This window comes from Amblyomma americanum, chromosome 1 (genome assembly GCF_052857255.1).
Source record: "Amblyomma americanum isolate KBUSLIRL-KWMA chromosome 1, ASM5285725v1, whole genome shotgun sequence".
Taxonomy (NCBI): Eukaryota; Metazoa; Arthropoda; class Arachnida; order Ixodida; family Ixodidae; genus Amblyomma; species Amblyomma americanum.
The window spans coordinates 46982722-47002821 of record NC_135497.1 but is presented as its reverse complement, the minus strand read 5'-3'; the positions used below and the strand labels follow the sequence as shown (position 1 = coordinate 47002821).

Genomic DNA, 20100 nt, shown 5'->3' with positions numbered 1-20100 from the left:
AAACAGTAAATTTTTTCTTTGCGAAAAAGTCCGTGATGGACGTCTGTTTCTGCAGAGCAGATCCGATGAGGGGGGTTTCCTGATTATTCAATGGGGAGACTGCTCTTAAAGAAAAATTTTTTGTTTCTGCACTAAATTTTATGAACTGAAACCACCTTGACTAGTTTTTCGTGCTGATTCCAAAAATGTCATTGGTATCAGGATAGGCTGATTAGTTCCTGAGGTACACTGAATTAACATGCTCTCATTAATAAGAATAATTAAGAGAAAAAGCACATTATAAACGTTCATAAATAGGACTTGGTTAGGTTCTTGAAACAGAAAGGGATGAAATGTTGGAAACAGTTTTTTAATTTTATCACCATAGGTAGTTTTTAAAGACATTGAAACTCAAACTACGAAAAATGCCTAACTTGCAGTCAAAAACTTGAGCAAATTAAAAAATTTCTGAACAATAATTACAAATTCTGCTCCCAACATTGCCTAGTCTACACATATGGCTACGTGCTAAAAAAGGAATTGTGTTTCTATCTGCCATAGACGCCGAGATATGTTAGTTTAGGAAGTTTAGGATTTGCTATGAGTCCAAAATTTCCATTTTGAGAAAAACAGCAAAATCAAACGAAGTGTTGTTTATGGCAAAGTACTTCAATTTTATTCACAAACTGGCACTAGCAGACACGTAATAGCCTCCTGGGATGTAGGGTGTCTGACCAGAGTGATTAAAATGGCGCTTTTTCAGTGTGCACTGCAGATTTTCTGCAGATTCAACTCCGTGTGAACTTCTCGAACTGATCGCGCACATTCGGAAGTCAATTTGAGCCGCATGGTCCACCACGGGCGTCAACTTTTTTGACGTATTTCTGCCAAGTTTTTGAATGCAGACTGCAGTGGGATATATTCATCACCGAAAATATGTCATTCAATGCGGCACGCTGGTTTCCCGTTGACTGCATTGCGGGCGCGGCGAGGATGTTCACCACGAACGGGCTCACTGTCCGGTCGGTCTCCACACGCGGCGAACTCCATTGCGATGAGATGTCGCCACAGTTCCCACATGTCAGGGTCGGTTTGGTGGCGAGGCCGTACTCTCTGTCGGATTTTTCAGTCGTCACGTCGCCATTGCATACTTTGCACTTCACTGATGCCAGCATCTCGTTCACCAAATGCAACCTGACGATGGAGAAGCTGTCGCCGAGTGGGGCAGTTGCGGAGTCTCCCATTCCACTGAAGAACGCTGCCTTGCGCTTTGTTGCTGCTGCTGATGCCGTCTGCTGAAGTTCCTCCTGAGCTTTCTTGCCCTTTTCTTCAATCTCACAAGGTTGCAGCATTGGGGTATCATGACGAACACGACCGCTGCCCGATGAGGCTTCCGCGACCGGCGCCGCAGTTAGGCCTAGCTCGGTCGGCACCTCCCGATCCGCTGGCGGAGGCGTATCCACAGGGCTTGCGGTTGCTCGAGGTGACCGTGGCACTCTTTTTCAGGTTGCTAACGAGCGATTTTTTTCCTCTTTTTCCCGTTTCTGTGAGTCGTGCCAAACTTTGGCGCCGGCGTTGACATCTTTGCGAGACACACTAGCGAACACACCTTGACAAGATGGCTACCGCTTGCGCTCAACGAATGCTTCCAGCATACGACACGAAGCCCTTCAGCCAATTAGATAGCAGCCTTCAGTCACGTGCACCGACTAGCGAATAGCATTGCGCATTGCAACTGCTTTTTGGCGGCATTTTCTCTCTCATCCAATAAGCATAAAAGAGAGCAACTGCGCGAAATTCAAAGCGAAAAGCAGCTCTTCCAAATGAGACCAAGATGGCACCGATCGCTGCAGTGAAACGATAAAGCATATCGCGGAAGAAGCCCTGTTGTTGAGCGAAAATCTGCCGAGAGAGAGCTCGGATGCAAGTTTTCTACTCATTTTACAGCTCAAATATTGGCTCTGGAGATTTTAAAATTCACAGGCTGGTAAAGAAACAGCTGCAGATTTCGAAAATTCCGTTTTTGAAAAATCGTTTTTTTTCGTGATTTTTTTGCCTCCAAGAGCTGTCTCCCCCCTTAAAGCGTGATGCAGGATGCTAAGTGCCTCATACCACAGCAGACCAACTGATTTATTATTGCCTAATGCCCCTTTATTGTCAGTTTCTCGTTTTAGTGGAGAACAATGCTTTTCGTTGACTTAAGAAAAGCAAATGAATTCTTGCTGTGTGATGTGCTCAACAGCTGTAAGGGTATTTAGCCTTCCTTCACAACTGTATACAAACACAAGGCAAGAAGTGAATAAGAGGTTGCTCACCAGGAAAGGGACGCATAGCTGTAATCCACATCTATCACCAGCACGCTCATTGAAATCACGGCCTCGTCGTCATTGTCCAGGACAGCGCATCCCAGCACTACACGGCAGGCATGTAGCCAGAAATTTTTTTGTGTATGGTACAGTGTAGCTAATCCGACTTGGCATGTGCATTGGGCACAGCTATTGTAAACATTTGATATTTATTTACAGTCATGCTCAGTTATAACGGCTCAGATATAATGAGTGCTCGCTTATTAAAAACGAGTGCATTGCTACTGTCAAAATATGCATTAGGACAGTGGCAGTTCGTCTCAGAGACAGTTGAACCTCGTTATAACGAAGTAGCATCAGGACCATAAATTAGTTCGTTATGTCCGATATTCGTTGTAACTGTATACATAAATATCGCCTCTGACAAATCTACAATTTGACTCGCGCAAAATGTTCTAAATACTAAAATCCATTCTGGGCTTCGAACCCTCTATAAACGAGGTAATCCTTACCTCTCTCCTTGTGGATTGTGGCATTTCAAATAAAATAGACCGGAGTATGGGAAAGTCGAATTACAAAAAAACAAAGTTTGTTCGACAAAACAGGTATGCGTTCGTTTATTTGAAGAAGGATCTGGTCTTCGTCTGGTGGCTTTTCACTTCACAGCACTGAGCAGAATAAAGTTTTCTACAGTGCCCAAGCACAAGAGGGCCTTTTCTACTTCAGCAGTTTTGGTTGTCCGCAGTTTTTCTAAATAGCCTTTCAGCCTCCTGGCCATGTCCATGGCATCAGCACTGCTTATCGATGGTCCATCACGTTCACTGTCACCTCCGCTATCGCTGCTGCTGTTATCCGCGTGGACCACAACGCGATCCACAATTTCTTGATTTGTCAGCTCAGGTGCCAGGGCCAAGTTCTCATCAGCCGAAACGAAATCGTCAAATGCGATGCCTGGAAGTGCCAGTCGATTCCAAGTTCTGTCCAGCTCTACCAGGTTTTTAGGCTGAACTTTGTCTTCTATGGCAGGCAAAATAAAACTGGCATCCGCGAAACAGTTCCTTATTGTTGACTGCCTCACCTCATTCCGTGATCCATACAACATTTCAAGTGTCGTCTTGATGTTGATGGTTGTTAATCAGCGTCGATAGATATCAAAAACCATTTGCATCACCAAACGCTTCTGGTAATTGCACTTGAGCGAACGGATAATGCCCTTGTCCATTGGTTGCAAAGCAGAAGTTGCGTTTGGTGGCAGGAACACCAAATGAACTGCCTTCAGCACGATCAAGACTTTGTGCGCCGAACAGTTGTCCAGAGCAACAGGACCTATCCTGTGCTGCCTCTCCATGTCCTGGTCGAAAGCTGTGAACCAGCCTTCGAAAAGCTTGGCCATCATCCAGGCTTTTTTGTTAGACAAGTAAGCAACCTGCAAATTACGGGCGCCCTTCAGGCACCTCGGACGTGCAGACTTGCCGATAACGGTGAGTCGTCTTTTGTCTGAGCCGTCCATGTTCACGGCAACGACAACCGTCACCCGGTCTTTGTTCTTTTTGCCTCGATGGCAGGTTTCGTTTTTTACTGCCAGTGACCGCTCTGGCAACAACGTGAAAAACGCCGGTTTCGTCGACGTTGTACACGTTGCACTCGTCGTATTCCTGGAGCAGAGGCCGGAAGTTCTCTAGCCACTTTTCACATGTCTCCACATCGAGAGCAGACTCTTCGCCAGACAATATCTGGCATGCGATCTCGTGTCTGTCTTTAAAACGTCACCGCAGCGGTGGCCAAGTGGTTGAGCATCCGCCTCGCATGCGGGAGGTGCGGGGTTCGATCCCCAGTGCCGCCGGGTACCCACCGGTGATACAATGGGTACAAGCTTTCCCCTGGTCTGGTGCTCGGCTTATTTAGGGTGAAATGCTTGGGAAATGAGTCTTCGACCCCACCTTGAGAATTTGAAAAAATACCTTGTGCCATGGCGCTCTTTGGCCATAGATGCCCTTGCGCCATAAAAATCCATCATCATCATCATCATCATCTTTAAAACGTTGCAGCCAACCGCTGCTTGCATGGAAATCGTCATGCCCTAGTGCTCAGGCCACGCTGTTGACCTCAGTTTGAGGAAGTGCTCGCAACACTGGCAAGTTTCGTGCCCTTATGTCTTTAAGCCATGAAAGCAAAGCCACATCCACGTCCGGGTGATGGCAAGGCCTAACTCGCTTACGGTCAGCATTTGTAGCGTCCTTGGTGTTGCCTTCAATCTTCTTTCTTACGGCCAAAATGGTGGATAAGGTACTTGGGGGAAGGCTGAACTCCACTGCAACACCCTTTTTCTTGCGGACACTGTCCACAGCTCTCAATATCTGCAGTTTTTTCTCGAGCGAGACCACCTTCCGCTTCGTTGCCAGTGTTGCTGTGCTTGCCTTCACCGCTGGACAAGTGGCGCCGCCCTTCGGCCCTTTGTCGTCATATGAGCTCTCAGTTTTTGCACTCTGTTCATAGGTGGCACGATGAGTAAAACGTGCAATTTATGTGCCAGGCCGCCAAACTTTCTGCAACCTTTTGAAACGATAAAAAAAAAGTGTGCTTGTGAATTGGCTTCCAATATTTATTTTCTTTTTTTATGCTACCTTTATCGTTTTGAGCCTCGCGTAACCCAAATATTTCTTTGTCACAGCCAATATCACGGCGCATCTCGCTTTTGCAGTTTTATTATAAAACAGTAAATGTCGTAAAAATGAAGCGTGGCCTACCAAAGTTCGAATTTAGTTCGCTATAACCGATAATTCGCTATATCAGTGTTTGTTATAACAATGTTCAACTGTACAATGAACAACTTTGGCCTTATCGCTCGGTTATTGTGAACTCTCCTCCCCGAAGTTGAGGTCGTACTTCCAGCAAGCAGAGATCGAAGAAGATCTCTCATCTCTCGACAGTGCCTCAGAAATAGCATGTCGGCCCAAAAAAGCAATAAAAAGGAGCCATTGGTACAGCAAGTAACCATCATCCAAGCTTGCACCAACAGCCTACAAGGGCAACCATTGCTTGCGTTCATGATTATACTGCACGGAAGAATGGGGACAGACAAAAAACACGTACACACACAGAGTGCAGACTTCCAGCTTTGTGTGTGTACGTGTTTCTTGTGTCTGTCCCCGTTCTTTCATGCAGTTTAATCATGACCAAGAAGCACCAACTAGCCCGCCAGAAAACCCTTCTTGCTTGCATGTTTGCTGGATGGGCAAAGCATCTCAAGTAGAAGCGAGAGCACGGTGAACGCGAGACAAAGGAATTGTTGCAAGTGAAGCTACTGCCCATGGCCGCGGATCAACTAACCGCACCAATTTCAGAAGTTTGAATGCCTTGCTGGCCATGCTGGTCACATGATATGCGTCTCCTGCCCATTCGGCTCCATTTCTTATGCTGTTGCTACGTGCAGGCAGCGTCAGACAGTGGACAATGTAGCTGATACATTGTGTGCCACGAACGCTGCACTACTTCCGTCACTGCATGGACCTAGGAAGGATGGATGAAGCGCTCAAAAACACTTATGATCAGACGCATGTAGATTTGTGGCAATGCGCTGTTGATGTATAGCTGGCCTCATGTTTCTATGGATGACTGCATTCCTGCAGGCAACATCATCGCAAAGCTGCGTACTCTGACGAAGCCTCTGAACGTCTATAGGACGAGCACTCCTCTACCACTAGGATTCTGGTAAATCTGGCTCATCTGCCACCAGCTACCATGGGTGCTTCAACCACGAATATCATATGGCACACAAGCCGAAGGTGTCTGGAGTCCACATATTTATTAAGAGGACTCGTTCAGCCAGGTGGGAGCGCAGCCACCGGCAAGCGGAGAAGGTGCAGTGCCGAGATCCGATCTGTGCGCGCCTGCCGGGCATGCTGGGTTATGTCGTCTTCTGGAGCCGGGCACAACGCTGCATGCTACAATATGCTGTCCCTAGAGCTGATTTCTGGCAGCAGTGGTCTAGGCGAAGAGAAGATGACCACCCTGGAGAGCCTGGAAAAAGTTGCTGAAGGGACAGCTTTGAACAAGTAGGCGCGCATAACGCAGTTTTTAAAAAAGAACTGCTGCTTTTGGCAGACTAATTATTCTTGGCTGTTATACGGAAAGTCCACTTACTGCGAACATGGGATCTAAAGAACGGAATGCGCATGACCGTCAGCTCTGTTATAAGTGGGCTCGACTGTATTTCTACATATTGTCGGTTCAATCCAAACCAACATAGTAGTGGGTTCAAGCATCAAATTGAGCTAAACGCAGGCCGATACAATAAAACAATCAACACAGTCAATAAAATAATGCAATCTAAATGCACTACTGCTTCAAATATTATCACAGCGTGGTGTCAGCAACCAAGTTCACCTTTGCACCGAATCTTTTCACGGTTTTTCAGAAATAACCATCCAAAAAGAAAGAATGGGGGCCGGTGATGTCTACAGCACTGTTGAATATTTCCGTATATGCTCCTTAAATTTCACAGTAATCTTCCTTACTCCTTTTTTCTCGTTTATTCTGCTGCTTTGCTCTCTCCACAGGCACCCCTTTGCATAAAACTGTTCTGCATGCTGTCACTTTTTAAATCCACAAATACCCACACACTTTCCTGGCACATGTGAGTGGTGTTCTTGGTTGAGAAAGCTTATTTCTGAGCTTGTAGTGTGCTCAGTCAGGAGTTTGTGCCTTTAAGAGCGCTGTGATAACTGTACAAAATCTGCAGTTGGTTTTATATTGATGGATATCTTACTGAATAGGTTTACATAATGTTGCAATAGCTTGTGTTGGTGGAAAGGAAAACTGTTGTAACGATTGCTCTCTGGGTGCTACGGTGGTGGTGGCAACTTTCGGGATATGAGCTGCGGCCAAAACGACATTGGTTACTGAAACGGTGGTAAGAACTCTCGTATGTGCATAAATGGCACACAGCAAGGACCACAAAAGCTGCTGTGTCTGTCTCTCTGTATTAGTATAAGCTTCCTTGCTGAAATTCACAACGCATTTGTGAACGCATTATCCTTCTTCACAAGATTATCAACCAGGAAATTTATTTCTCCCGTGTTCTTTTGCCTTTGCAGTTTAATTACACAACAATTTTGATGGCATGCTACATCAACTGCTTGGCAATTAGTTTGTGTGAGAATTACCTAATCGTGTACATACTTTCTTATGTTTATGTTGTGTTTTATGTCAAAATTTCTGTACCCACTCCCGCAATGTCCCCATGTCATGAGATTTTAGTATTTGTTACTAAATAAAAAATAAATGTTCTCTTGCAGATATGAGTGGAAGAATGAAATTCAGACTTACCCTGAGGTGCTCATGGTAAGGTGCTGCTTTATCTGTCTTTCAAAGTTTCATAGAAATTCGTAATCTCTTTCTGATGGGTTTATTGGTGTACCAGTGAATCTTTAGTGTTCAGCATTGATTTATTGCATATGGGTTCAGAGGTTATGATGACTTGAAGGGTACGTCAGACGATACAAGAGTTTTATCATTTGGGTGTTGTGATTGTAAGCATGCTTGGCACGGCTTGTTATTCTGGAATGTAGTCTGCTAGCATAGTTTTTCTTTTTGTGTGGTCTGTTTGCAACGCAAACAGTTCCATCTTGTACATTTCGTTATTGTTAATCTAATCTTGCTCATATGTAAAGTGATCGGTAGTGGTTGTACCTAGTTATGTATGTGTATTAAGTATTAAGCACATGTTTGCAGCATGGCAGTGCATTTCATGTCCTAATGCTACTTTGGGGCTTTTGGTACCATTTATTAGATGTTGGAGTTTGGTGTCTCTTCACTGGCTGGTGATGCTTGCCTGGGACACGAAAAAACAGCGCAGGGAAAGAAAGGATGCAGCAACAAAACGGCACAGGGAAAAAACAGCATGGTGACAAAGCAGCTCTGGGAAAATACAGCACGCATCAAAACAGCATGCCAGAAAAAACGGCACAGTGACAAAACAGCAAACCGAAAAAACAGCATGACGACAGAAGAGTGCGGGGAAAAACAGCACGATGACCAAACAGCACATCGGAGTACGGTACAGCTGCTGGAGTGGTGAACTATCACAGCCATAACCGCAAGTGGTAAATCACAACTCATGCGGCACCGACCTTTGGTGTTAGCGAGAGCTCATTTTGCTGGTTCATTAAGAAACAGGGCAGGCTTATTCATTGAGTAACAGCGTTGCTTATTTATTTATTTGTAACACTAAAGTTGCTACATGGGACAGCTTTGGGCACTGGTCAGTAACAGCATTGTGTGAACGGTGAATTTGGCAGAAGTAGTGGTTAAGTAGTCCTTGCTTGCTTGGTTACAACTATCTAGTTTCTTTCTGTATTGTATGTAAGAAGAATCTGGGAAACAGATAAAATGGCCCAAGCATCCACTCTGCGGGCAAATGCCCCGGGTTGTTTATCTTAGTGCACTTGCTGTTTCGAATGGGTTTCATGATGCTGGCTGTATATTGCTTGCTGATGTAATGTGTTTAGAGAAGTCCGTGCTTATTCGGTGAAAGAATATGCAACGTCATAGCTTTGGTTTGAACACATAACGGCATTATAGTAAGAAGTCGTTGTGTTTGTATAGTAGTTGAAACGATGATGCCAGTAACGTCTCAGGTCAGTATTTTAGTTCGGGCAGCTTTTTTTTTTATTGGTAATTTTTAAATACCCTGAAAAGAAGCCCTGCAGTTGGCAGCTCTTCTCTTTTTACGAGTATCTACAAGAAATATACTCAGCTTGTAGCTCTTGGCTGAATAAATGCCTCACACTGCTACTACTACTACTGTCAGAGTTGGAGCCATCCCATCGGTATAATTATGACCAGCTTTCCTTGCTGTTTATAATGAAGCAAACTGTAGCATATTACCAATTCGTTATTCTTGTTATTTTTTCTGCTGGACACTCCCACTCTTCAAGCCCGATTTGGCAGTAATCATTTTGTGAAACGAAATCCCTGCGTTCATTCTACAACTCTGCTTCATTAGACTCCCACCTATGTTTGTTAGGTTAAGTGTGTGGTGTTAGGAGTTTCTTGTGGTTCCTGTGCAGAAGAGCCAAGTTTGGTGAAAATTGATGTCTTAATAAGGTTGGCTTTAGGGGGAAAAAAGTAGCTTTGCTCAAATGTGGCGAAAATTGATGCTTCGAGATAATTCTTTTCGAAGTGAAAAAAAGGGCCTCAGTATAAAATTAGACTCAACAAATGCACGTTGATGGATGAATTTTCTGGTAAGCAGTGTAGCCCATTTCGTAAAGTAAAGTAACTGCCGGTCAGCCTCGTACAACCAGTAGGCAGCGTCCTGGTTAAACACCAAACAGCCTGAAAATGTTGGCTCGGGCAATCTTGCTTTCTTTAAAACTAAACATCGCATACCGGATATTTTGAGTGTATGAAGGCCCTGTAGCTCACTGCAAACAAAATTGCTGAAGATTCAATTGACAACACCAAAAATTTTGATGAATGAGAACTTCTGGTACACCCAGAGCCCTGTGTTGGGCATATTTGCCAGAATTCAGTGCCAAGGTGGTCAACCCGCAGAATCGATGCATCCAGAACAACTTAAACGTTATTCATTCCATTACGTATCATAAAAAAGCCAATATTTGAGATCGCAATTATTACCCTAGTGCGTTCCTAGTCAATGCTGTGAAATGAGCACTCGCTAACTCTGGAGGTCGCTGCCACATGTGTTGTGATTTGCCGTTTGCGGTTACAGCTATGATAGTTCACCTCTACAGCAGTGCTGCACCGTACTCCTACGTGCTGTTTTGTCGTTGGGTTGTTTTTTCCCCTCGAAGTGTCAGAGATCGCAGCGACGTCCGCTGGCAACAATGAGGTACCGAAAGTATGTCAAACTAATCCAACTGCAGCGTAAATCCACCTCAATCCATGGTGGCGCCTTTTTTTGCCGGCGAAATGCCAATAAGATTGCCGATTTGGGCCAGCAGGCGACTGAATTTAGTCCGAATAATCGAACCTTCGGACTTTGGAAGTCCGAAATATCCGTAACGAATATGTACGTGCTTCTATGGGGTGACTGACGGGGCCTTATCGAGGTCCGAAATATCCTACAAGTCCGAATTATTGGAGTCCGAATTACCCGTCGGCTACTGTATAGGTGTGCCAAAAGTGAAACACAAGTTGAGCAGGCTATTGCCGAGAGAAAGGGTTGTACAGCACCTTGCTCCTTAAGCCCCCTTGAAGGCAGCTGATGTCTGCCAGAAGGTAACTTGCGTAAAGGGGCCCTTTTTTCCTTTCCACACAGTAGTAGTAGTAGTAAAAAAAGAATGAGGGCCGTCTACGGACGTAACTTTTTGGCCGATTTCACTTGTAAATTAAGTCTGGTGGTGAATCTGACTCGTGAAGCTGGCACTAAAAAATGAAACTGGGAGAGTGTTTTGAGACCCCTGATTAAGAACGTCTTGGAACAAGACATGCAACGGCATAATCTCAAGGTTAACAGTCGGCTGCAGTGCAGTGGGGCTCTTTGAAATGGCTTAACCATCATTCTCAGGATTGCAAGCAGAAGCCAACTTTTGAAGGCCTTGAGGCCATGAGGAAATGCGTGTGCTGTGCACAGAAAAAGAAAAACTAGCTATGAATGTGGAGAAAGCTGCTGAGAAGGGGAAGGCAGCAACTGAGCAGTGAACGGAAAGGAAAAAAGGGGGGTGAACAGTAGCAGCACTGGACAGCGTGAAGCACAAAGCAGCAGTGGGGGAGGGGGGTTTAGCTGCGCACGATTCTTCATTATTGCCTCTTAAATGACACTGAGGCCGTGGAAGACAATGCCGTGTTCACGCAGCGCCTTCGTTTTCATATGGAATCAGACTTCCCCTTCATATACTCGTGGCTGGGTCTATTTGTGCAGATGCAGTAATTCTACAACTTGGATGAAACCGAAAACCGTGCTAACATGAAATGTGATACCTTAAAATAAACAATTAGCACTTAACCCATATATGCCAAAACTTCAGAAATTTGAAAGAATTAAAATAGTTTTCGATATAAAATGTTTATTTCACGTCCACAATTCAGAATCTTTTTATCGGCGATAGTATTTTTCTCAACACTGACTTTTGAGCCGTTCTGCAATGTAGGATACTATGCAAATTCGCCACCTGTTACTTGTGGTAAAGCTTCAAAAATTTGACACCGACTTTAAAATCACATTTCTCATCATGCATGGTGCTTTTCTTATGGCAGCGCCCAAAAATTATTTGTTTTTCTTGCAGAAATATAATGTCAATGGGATCGAATTTCAGAAATGGCACAAGAAAAGTTTAGATGCTCTTGAATGTACGTTAGCCGAGGCAAGCTTTTTAATTTTTAGAGCTACTGCGCAAAAAAAGAGTGTGCTACATGTAGGATGTATATTGGTTAATTTATAGGTTAAGGTAATGTAGTGCATGTATAGGTTAATTGGATGAGTAGAGCAGGATGGAAGGTATTTCCGAGTTGCATTTTGGAAAAATAGTGCAAAAAGGATGGCGATGAAAGAAAGGGGGCACTAACGAGCACTTTCTCTCAACTGGATTTTATTGGGATCGCTACACAATGTAAAATGGAAACAGGCGACAAAAAACGTAAAAAGGAAGAAGAATCTATTACCTTGACAAAAAATGAGATTGCTTATCTTGAGTCATTTGTCAAGTATTAATGCTTGTTTACACGTTTTGTGTGTTTTTCAGCTGTAGAACGTTATCGGGAGCAGACGTACCGCCTGCGGGTTGAGGCTTCGTGGGAAGGACCGTTCTCCTGCATCTCGTCCCGTCCGGCCTTGGAGTATACCCTGCCCTAGCGTGGGTAAACATTTGCTCGTAACCTTGGTGGTGAGTTTAACGACCTCGATTCATTAGCAATAAATGCCTGCTTGTGTCAACCAATGTGTCGATCCTTTGTTCCCTCAGAGCAAGGCCCGCCGTGGTAGGCGTGCGCGATCACGGGGTCCGGCCGGGGGTCCGGCGGTTTTGAACTGTGTCAGCCGTGGTTAAATGGGCGGGAAAACGTGCTTATCTTCCATATTAAAACCACACACCTTTTACCTCGAGCCCCTTTATTTCTGTATAATTGGAAACACTTATTTTTGGTTTCTCAGTTCCTCAATGTGGAATTACGATTTTATCTTGTGCTGATGACTTTGCCCACTTCTGTTCTGATAAAAAGAATGTGCTTGCCACTTTTCATTTACCTGCACAATTCTGCAAGGTTTGGTGTGGCTCTTAACTTTGATATTTCAAAGGGGTATTGTTTAGGTCACCGGGGTACGAACCCAATTCGTACTAGTGGGATAAGTTGGGAGTTCAGAAATGCTGCAGTGCCTCAGGGTTCCCCTACACTCGGTAAGCAATAGGAGGCTCTAAATGTTGGTCAAATACTTAAGGGCCGTATGGCTACGCTTGGGTGGATGCCAATGAGTAATTATTCCCTTATTACAAGCTTACATGTTTTTTTTTGTTGCTAGGCCTATAAAGTTATTGCAACTGCTCTTTTTTACAAGAAATAAATAGTAGCGCTGAATATAATTTTTGCAAGCCTAGTATGCAGGTCACAAATGGAGCCTAAGAGAGGAGACAATTTGTTTTGATATCTGTTTCAACCCCTTTTTCGATTCCCAAACCGGTGCAGCTGCCCTTCTGTGCTTCTCTGTCTACGAGAATTTTTCACAGTTTTTGTTTTCGAGAAAAGGAAACAACCTTTTCTTGCTAGCTGTGCTTCAGAGGCAAACAAGACATCATCGGCTTTTTCCGTTTGCATCGATTGGACATGTTCCCAAGGGAGGTTTGTTGGGATTTTTTTTATGAAGTTCCTCACTATTCCACACAGCCTCTTTAGAAGGCAGATATCATAAGATTCTTTTCCAGTATTTGCAAACCCATCACAAATGAATAATCCTAGGCTAGAGAGCTAACGTGGATTTATGTTGTTAGGCCAAATACGAATTAGGTGCGCTAGCTGTTCTTAATTAGCAGTTAGGCGTTCTAGAAGCGTGCTAGAAATCAACAGCCACAGATACCAAGGATCATAGGGATTACTTACACACACACACACACATATATATATTACCGTATTTAAACGCTTGTAAGTCGACAAGAATTTAAATCGACCCCCCCAAATCACATTTCCGAAAAATAAAAAAAAAACTTCCAAGGTTGTTTAAGCTTGGCCTTTAATAGTTGAACACGATAGCATTATTCAGCGGCCGCTGTTTATATCCAGCCGCCATCGGCAGGCGTGCGCGGGCATGCCCGTGGGCACATTTCAAAGCGAAAAGGTATTAGTTACTACTCGTCCACACTTGCGCTATCGTCCTCACTAACGCTGCTGTCGTGATCGCTGCTGTGGTCCCAGAGCACGTCGTTCTAACGTCGTCATCTAGCGAAATCCCGCACTTCGCAAACAGCCACATCACGGCATCACGTGGTACTGCTGAAAATATTCCTCGCAGCAGCTGCCACTCCTGTATCACCCGTTGCGAATGTCAAACTTGCGGCCCAGCACACGGCTGGCAGTAGTCAAATGTTCCAGAGCCAAAGAAACTACGCGTGAATGGCACCGGCTCTTCCGTCGGCTATCAACACTCCCAGCACCACTGCCGTTCAGAGTCGGTGTGCCACCTCGATTGAAACAGCGGGTCTTTTATCAACTATCAACGCTCCCTTGAGCACCGAGCGCACATTTGAAAGTAAAAAGAGAACTTGTTGGACGCTTGAGCTTCCCATAGAATGCGATTGCGTTATCAGGCCGCTGCTGCTTATCAACAACTGCAGTCAGCAGCGAGGGTATGCCAGTTCTACGTGTTAACATAGCAGTTGCTCAAGGCCAGCACCAAGAACGATGCGACGGAGCCGCACAGCAAAAATGCAGCCTTGCTGGAGCATGCCCGATATCTCGTTTGTCTCACCTTTAGTTATAGTGCGATGTTTTCCTTTTGATTGTACGTCGACCCCCACTTCGGATTTTCAAATTAAAAAAATGTCGACTTACAATATATATATATATGTATTGAAACACTTCATTTAAGTAGAGTCGACGTTTTATAGAGAGCCTGTCCTTTCTCAAGACTGAAGTTACACGGTTCCTGCTTCTCTTAGGCGTTGGCATCCCTATCTAAATGAAGGGTTTGCCACCTTCGCATATATGTATTACGGGCTTGAAGAGCTAGGATGGGAAAGATGGAGAAAAGAAGAGAAAGATGAGGTGTTTTGGCCTACTTTTCTATGCGTCCTTATATTTTGGCTTAATCCTTCTCCTTTTCTTTACATCCAAACTCTTATCCCTTTTCATTCCATGCTCCTCTTGTTGCAATCACGCGTGCTTTTCATTTGCCTTTATTCAGTACAGCTGAATAGCAACCTCTGCCTCTCGTTTCTTGGCTGATCCCCCAGTGTGGGTATGTGCCATCTTTTGAAAGACGAACAACAACAGGCCAGTTCGACTGTGCTTGCCACTCGCGAATTGTCCCTGGCCTGTTGAACCGGATAGAACGCCTCTATTGGGAGATTACAGCCGTAACATTGTGGTGGAGCTGCTGGGTAACGATCGCAGCTGCAAACAGTGCAGCTGCAACTGGAACCTCGCCGGAGTCGTCGTCTTTCCAGCCTTGAATCGCTGACCAGCACCATGCAACCGGCCGAAGAGCCATCCGCAGCACGACGTGATGCTGCAATCCAAGCTGCAGACCGGCCTGTGGGCACAGTGACCGGTTCCTTGCAGCCCTATCAGGAGCCTTGCCATTTCGCAGGAGCAGCAGGCGAGGACGTCGATGAGGGGTTGGCCCATTATCAAAGGGTGAGCAGCTGTAACCGGTGGGACGTCACCTCTCATCTTGCCAACGTGTTTTTTTTTCTGACACATACTGCTTTGGTCTGGTTTGACAACCACGATTACTCGTTTACCACCTCGGACAGCTTTGTTAGCAGATTGCGACTGTTTTAGCGACTGCCTCGAGCGACGCAAGCGGGCCAAACTAACGCTTGCTCGCAGGGCTCAGTTACCGGGAGAGACTTCCACATAGAGGACGTTCTCAAGTTATGCAGAGTAACGAATACCATATATGACTGAGAACGATAAAGTAGGACATCATCTGAAGGGCTTTGCAGAAGACGTTTACAATTTTCTGATTGCAAAAGATGACCTGGGAGCCGTCTCAGATGTAATTCAGCATGTCCGCACATTCAAGACATTGAAGACTCGTATTACGCCCAAATTTGGGTGGATGGCCAAAGGCCTGTAGCCAACGTTGAGCGCTTTATGGATCTATCATCGACGACCCGACAGATCATTCGCGAAGAACTCCTGTGGTTCGAGCCTCATGCACGGTGTCCACCATCCGTGCCGTCTGACGTTTGCATTTCTTAAGGGTTTTCCTGCTTAGTCCCCTCGATGCCCGGTCTAAGTTCAGTAAATGTTGCACACATTGGCGCCTGCCCCGATGACCTAATGTTTAGGTTTGCTGGCCTTGGTCGTGGCTCTCACGCCACTCACGTGGCTGGCTTCTAATTGCACTACGATGGGGATTACGAACACCTGCCTGTTCTTTCCGGCGCCCAGCCAGAAGGCCTGATGATGCGTGTGGGTAATCAGTGCTTCCTGCCTCGTCGGAGTCTTCTAGGGAACAATGTCTTGCTCGCATGACACCCGTGTGCCACCGCTGCGGCATCGAGGGGCACATCGCTCGCTACTGCTGTCACCGTCCATCGCCTCGATACGAACGTCCCGTCTTTCCTGCTTCTCCAAATAACCGTTCTTACGACTCTCCTTGGCAACAGCCCTCGACCTCGAGCGATTATCCCTTGCCCGACAGACAACGCAGCCACTCTCCTGTTTCCGACCGAAGTTTCTCACCGCCACCTTCCTCCTCTGCGCTCCATCTTTCGTCACCATGGCGACGTTCCTCACTGCCTTCACCGGAAAACTAGTCAGCGCAGCCCCTAGAGGTGAGGCCACTGAAGACTGTGCGCTTTGTGCAATGATTCTTCCATCGGTTGTTATGTTGAAGAATATGGTTCATGTGTGTGTGGATGGTGTTCCCGCAATGGCCTTAATTGATAAGGGTGCAGCTGTCTCTATTATAAGTTGGTCGTTTAAGAACCTGCTAAGACTGCAAATTTATCTTTCTCTGGGACCGCATTGTGGACTTTCATGGCGCGGGCGGTGAGTTGTTGTGCACTCTGGGGGTATGCAGAGCTGGCAGAACGGTTTTTACGGTGGAGTATGCAGTGCTTTGAAGATTCACGCATGATATTATATTTGGTAGTGACTTTTTTCGAATGAGTGATGCACCGGTCAACTGTCACTCTCGGGAACTCTGCGTTGACGGTTCCCTTCCGTCTGGACTATTAGAGGAGCCGCCGGCTCGAGAAGATGTGTTTTTTGCACATCCGAGGATACCAATGTGCCTCTGCTTTTTATAATGTGCGTGACAGATTTATGCCACAGCCATGTTTCCAATACCATCGATGCCACAGTGGCGCCTCTCTCGTTTAAGTGCGCCAAGATACTCATTCTGGTTTCGCATTGCCTGTCACGGTGTTCCAGGGCAGGGCACAATTGTGGGCCATCAACTGTTCTTCGCAACCTGTGGTTTTGCCTGTTCACATGAAGATCGCCTTATGTAACCAAGATGGCCCTGCTTCGGGGGCTCTGTGTGCTCACGCACCTGATAAAGTTGCTGCTGCTCCAGCCAGTGACTCACGACTGCGTTGGATGATTAGTAAATCTCTGAGTAGTGCCGAGCGTGATGCCTTGGAAGCCTTGCTCGTCAAATACTCATCCAATAAACCTCGGCTGTGAGAGTACAGGAGTAATAATATATATATATGTATATTTGGTAGAGCACTATATAGAGTGGGTACATGTAGTTGGTAGCTTAGCTTTTAGAGTGCCGGACATGTAATTCAGAGGTCTTGGGTTTCCCACCGGTGGCATGTGGTTGTTATTTCTTCTGCTTTTCTAATCAATTACTTTTAAGTGATAAAATATCACTAACAATCTTCATTGATCATTGCCACAAATTAAAAATGCTATGCTCCTTGTTTTCTGTGGCTGTTGGCTTCCATCATATGGATAACGAGCCCCTCATGTCTGGTTCTCTTGTCTGCTTAATGGCTTAACGAGGCTCTCAGTTTTGGCAGCCTTGATGCCCTAGGATGCATAAGAGGGTCCTCGCATAGCTTCCGTCCTCGCCGTTCGGTGACGTTCCATGTCACACCAGCAGTGATGCAGGGCGTACTACGTCAGCCACTTATGGATGAGGGTGACGCTGTTGAGCACTCTCAAGGCTAGGTCACACGTGAACTTAAATACCCACGAAAGCAGGATGGCCGCAGCTGGCAAAGAACTGGTATAATTGGAGAGACGTGGGAAAGGCGTTGGCCCTGCAGTAGGTGTAGTCAGGCTGATGATGACGGTGATGAAGAAAGCAAAAGGTCTGGCAGCTGTCGCCTTAGCTCTGTTGGTCGAGCACCGGACGCGTAATACGAAGGGCGTGGGTTCCGTTCCCACCGGCAGCATGTGGTTCTTTTTCTTCTACTTTTTCAGTCACTTTTAAGTGATAAAATATACACTAATAATCTCCATTGATCCACAGAAAAAAAAAACATGAGCGTGTGCCGAAAGTGGTGCCACTTGGTGTCGCCATTGGTGACAAAATTGTGGCTCACCCGTCTGGCGCAGAGGGTTTGGAGCGATTTCAAATAAACTGCGCGAGTCTGCGCACAAAGTTTTTAGTCGAGTTGAACCCTGACTTGTGTGAGGAATTCGTACCGACGATCATTGGTCCTGGAAACCGTAATGGTTTGGACCTATGGCAGGTTCTGCCATCGGTGGGACTTGGGTTGCGATGCAGGTTGCTCTTCCCGGGCAGCCCCTCACGATTAATTGAGCGGCCGCCTGACACGGTGGGCAGGTTACGGCTCCTTACCTTCCCACCCAAAATACGCGGGCAGGTAAGGAGCCTGCCATAAAGCCGTATTCCTACAGACAACGGCTAAATGTGGGCAATGGCCAGTGTAAGTTCTAGCAAACAAAATAATGCATGCACTTGTGCTCAGCGTCTGTGTTAAGCAAAATGTTCCCCGCAAGGAGCAGGTGACAGGAAAAAAACATGGTGCATGATCGGGAACTATGGTAACGAATATTGCTTGCGGCAGTGGCATTTGGTAAACCTGTCTCAGCATGCTGAGGCTACGCTGCCCGGTTTTCTTGAGTAATAGCGACTCGTTCAATGTTCCTACATGACACTACCACCTTGATGCCTGGCTGCTTGACACTGCCGTGTGTGGTGTCAGTCGAACGCTGAACCGCCAAACACGCAAAAGATTTATGATTTATGAGGGTTTAACGTCTCAAAGCTGCTCAGGCTATAGGGGACGCTGTATTGAAGCGCTCCAAAAATTTCGGCCACCTGGGGTTCTTTAACGTGCACTGACATCCCACAGTACAGTTCATGAATTTCAATACGCTGCCGCCGGCTGTGAGAATGCGGTGGCGTCCGTGTCTTTCACCTTGGAAAACACACGTGCACCTCGGCTGATTAAATGTTTATACGCAGATACAGCTTTCTATGGCTATGGAGTGGAAGCTGCGAGCGCGAGACGCCACCTTCCACAAGTGCGCTTTTTGCACACCCGACCCGCCGCGGTGGCTCAGCGGTTAGGGCGCTCGGCTACTGATCCGGAGTACCCGGGTTCGAACCCGACCGCGGCGGCCGCATTTCGATAGAGGCAAAACGCTAAGGCACCCGAGTACTGTGCGATGTCAGTGCTTGTTAGAGATCCCCAGGTGGTCGAGATTATTGCGGAGCCCTCCACTACTGCACCTCTTCCTTTCTTCTCTCAGTCCCTCCTTTATCCCTTCCGTTATGGCATAATAATAATAATTGGTTTTGCGGGAAAGGAAATGGCGCAGTATCTGTTTCATATATCGTTGGACACCTGAACCGCGCCGTAAGGGAAGGGATGAAGGAGGGAGTGAAGGGAGAAAGGAAGAGGTGCCGTAGTGGAGGTCTTCGGAATAATTTCGACCACCTGGGGATCTTTAACGTGCACTGACATCGCACAGCACACGGGCGCCTTAGCGCTTTTCCTCCATAAAAACGCAGCCGCCGCGGTCGGGTTCGAACCCGGGAACTCCGGATCAGTAGTAGAGCGCCCTAACCACTGAGCCACCGCGGCGGGGCTCCCTTATGGCACGGTTCAGGTGTATATGTGAGAGAGTTACTGCGCCAATTCCTTCCCCCGCCCCCCCCCCCCCCCCAAAAAAAACAATTTTCAATTTTCGCACGCGCTGGCGAGCCAAAGACGCCGGCCTGTTACCTAGCGGCACGCGTTCCCAACTTCTTCAGTACCTGTCCCCGCCCCCCCCCCCCTTAATCGCCTTGGTAGCGTCCAAGCCTCTCGCAAGCCACCCCCCTCAGAGAATTGTCTTGGCAGCGCCCAAGCCTCTGGGCCCACGTGCGGACACGCTCTCTTAAGCAGTTGGATGTACTGATGAGACACCGTTCGCCTAGAAATTAGCAATTTCCATAATAATTAATAGTTCAGCATCGCTGCGTTGCATCACTTCACGACTAGCGTCACAAAGGACAAAGTCAACAGTGACGGTGAGAAGTCAGCGTTTTGCTTCGGTGGATTTCTTGTCATTTTTGCTGTTCGACATGGACACCAAAAGGAGCTTTGAGTGCAAGCGTGAAGAATCAAACCTCGAGGAGGATTGCCCTCCAACGGCAACAAATGGTAAGTCCGCCCCTGTTCTACTAGTTTTTTCCATGCGTTTGTTGTTCAGTAGTACTGCTTAG

The 20100-nt window shown here is 46.4% G+C and overlaps 1 protein-coding gene across 6 annotated transcripts in view; it reads left to right on the top strand.

Moving 5' to 3' along the window:
• The window catches only part of LOC144112736 (HEAT repeat-containing protein 1-like), a 58736-nt gene extending 51108 nt beyond the window's left edge, over positions 1-7628 (top strand). For all 6 annotated transcript variants that reach the window (XR_013310427.1, XR_013310426.1, XR_013310425.1 and 3 more), the window contains one exon: positions 7583-7628. Coding sequence is in view for 2 of the 6 variants with exons in the window: in XM_077645566.1 (XP_077501692.1) it covers positions 7583-7588 (6 nt within the window). In the remaining 4 variants the exon portion in view is untranslated. The remainder of the gene's footprint in view (positions 1-7582) is intronic.
• Positions 7629-20100: the final 12472 nt, after the last annotated feature.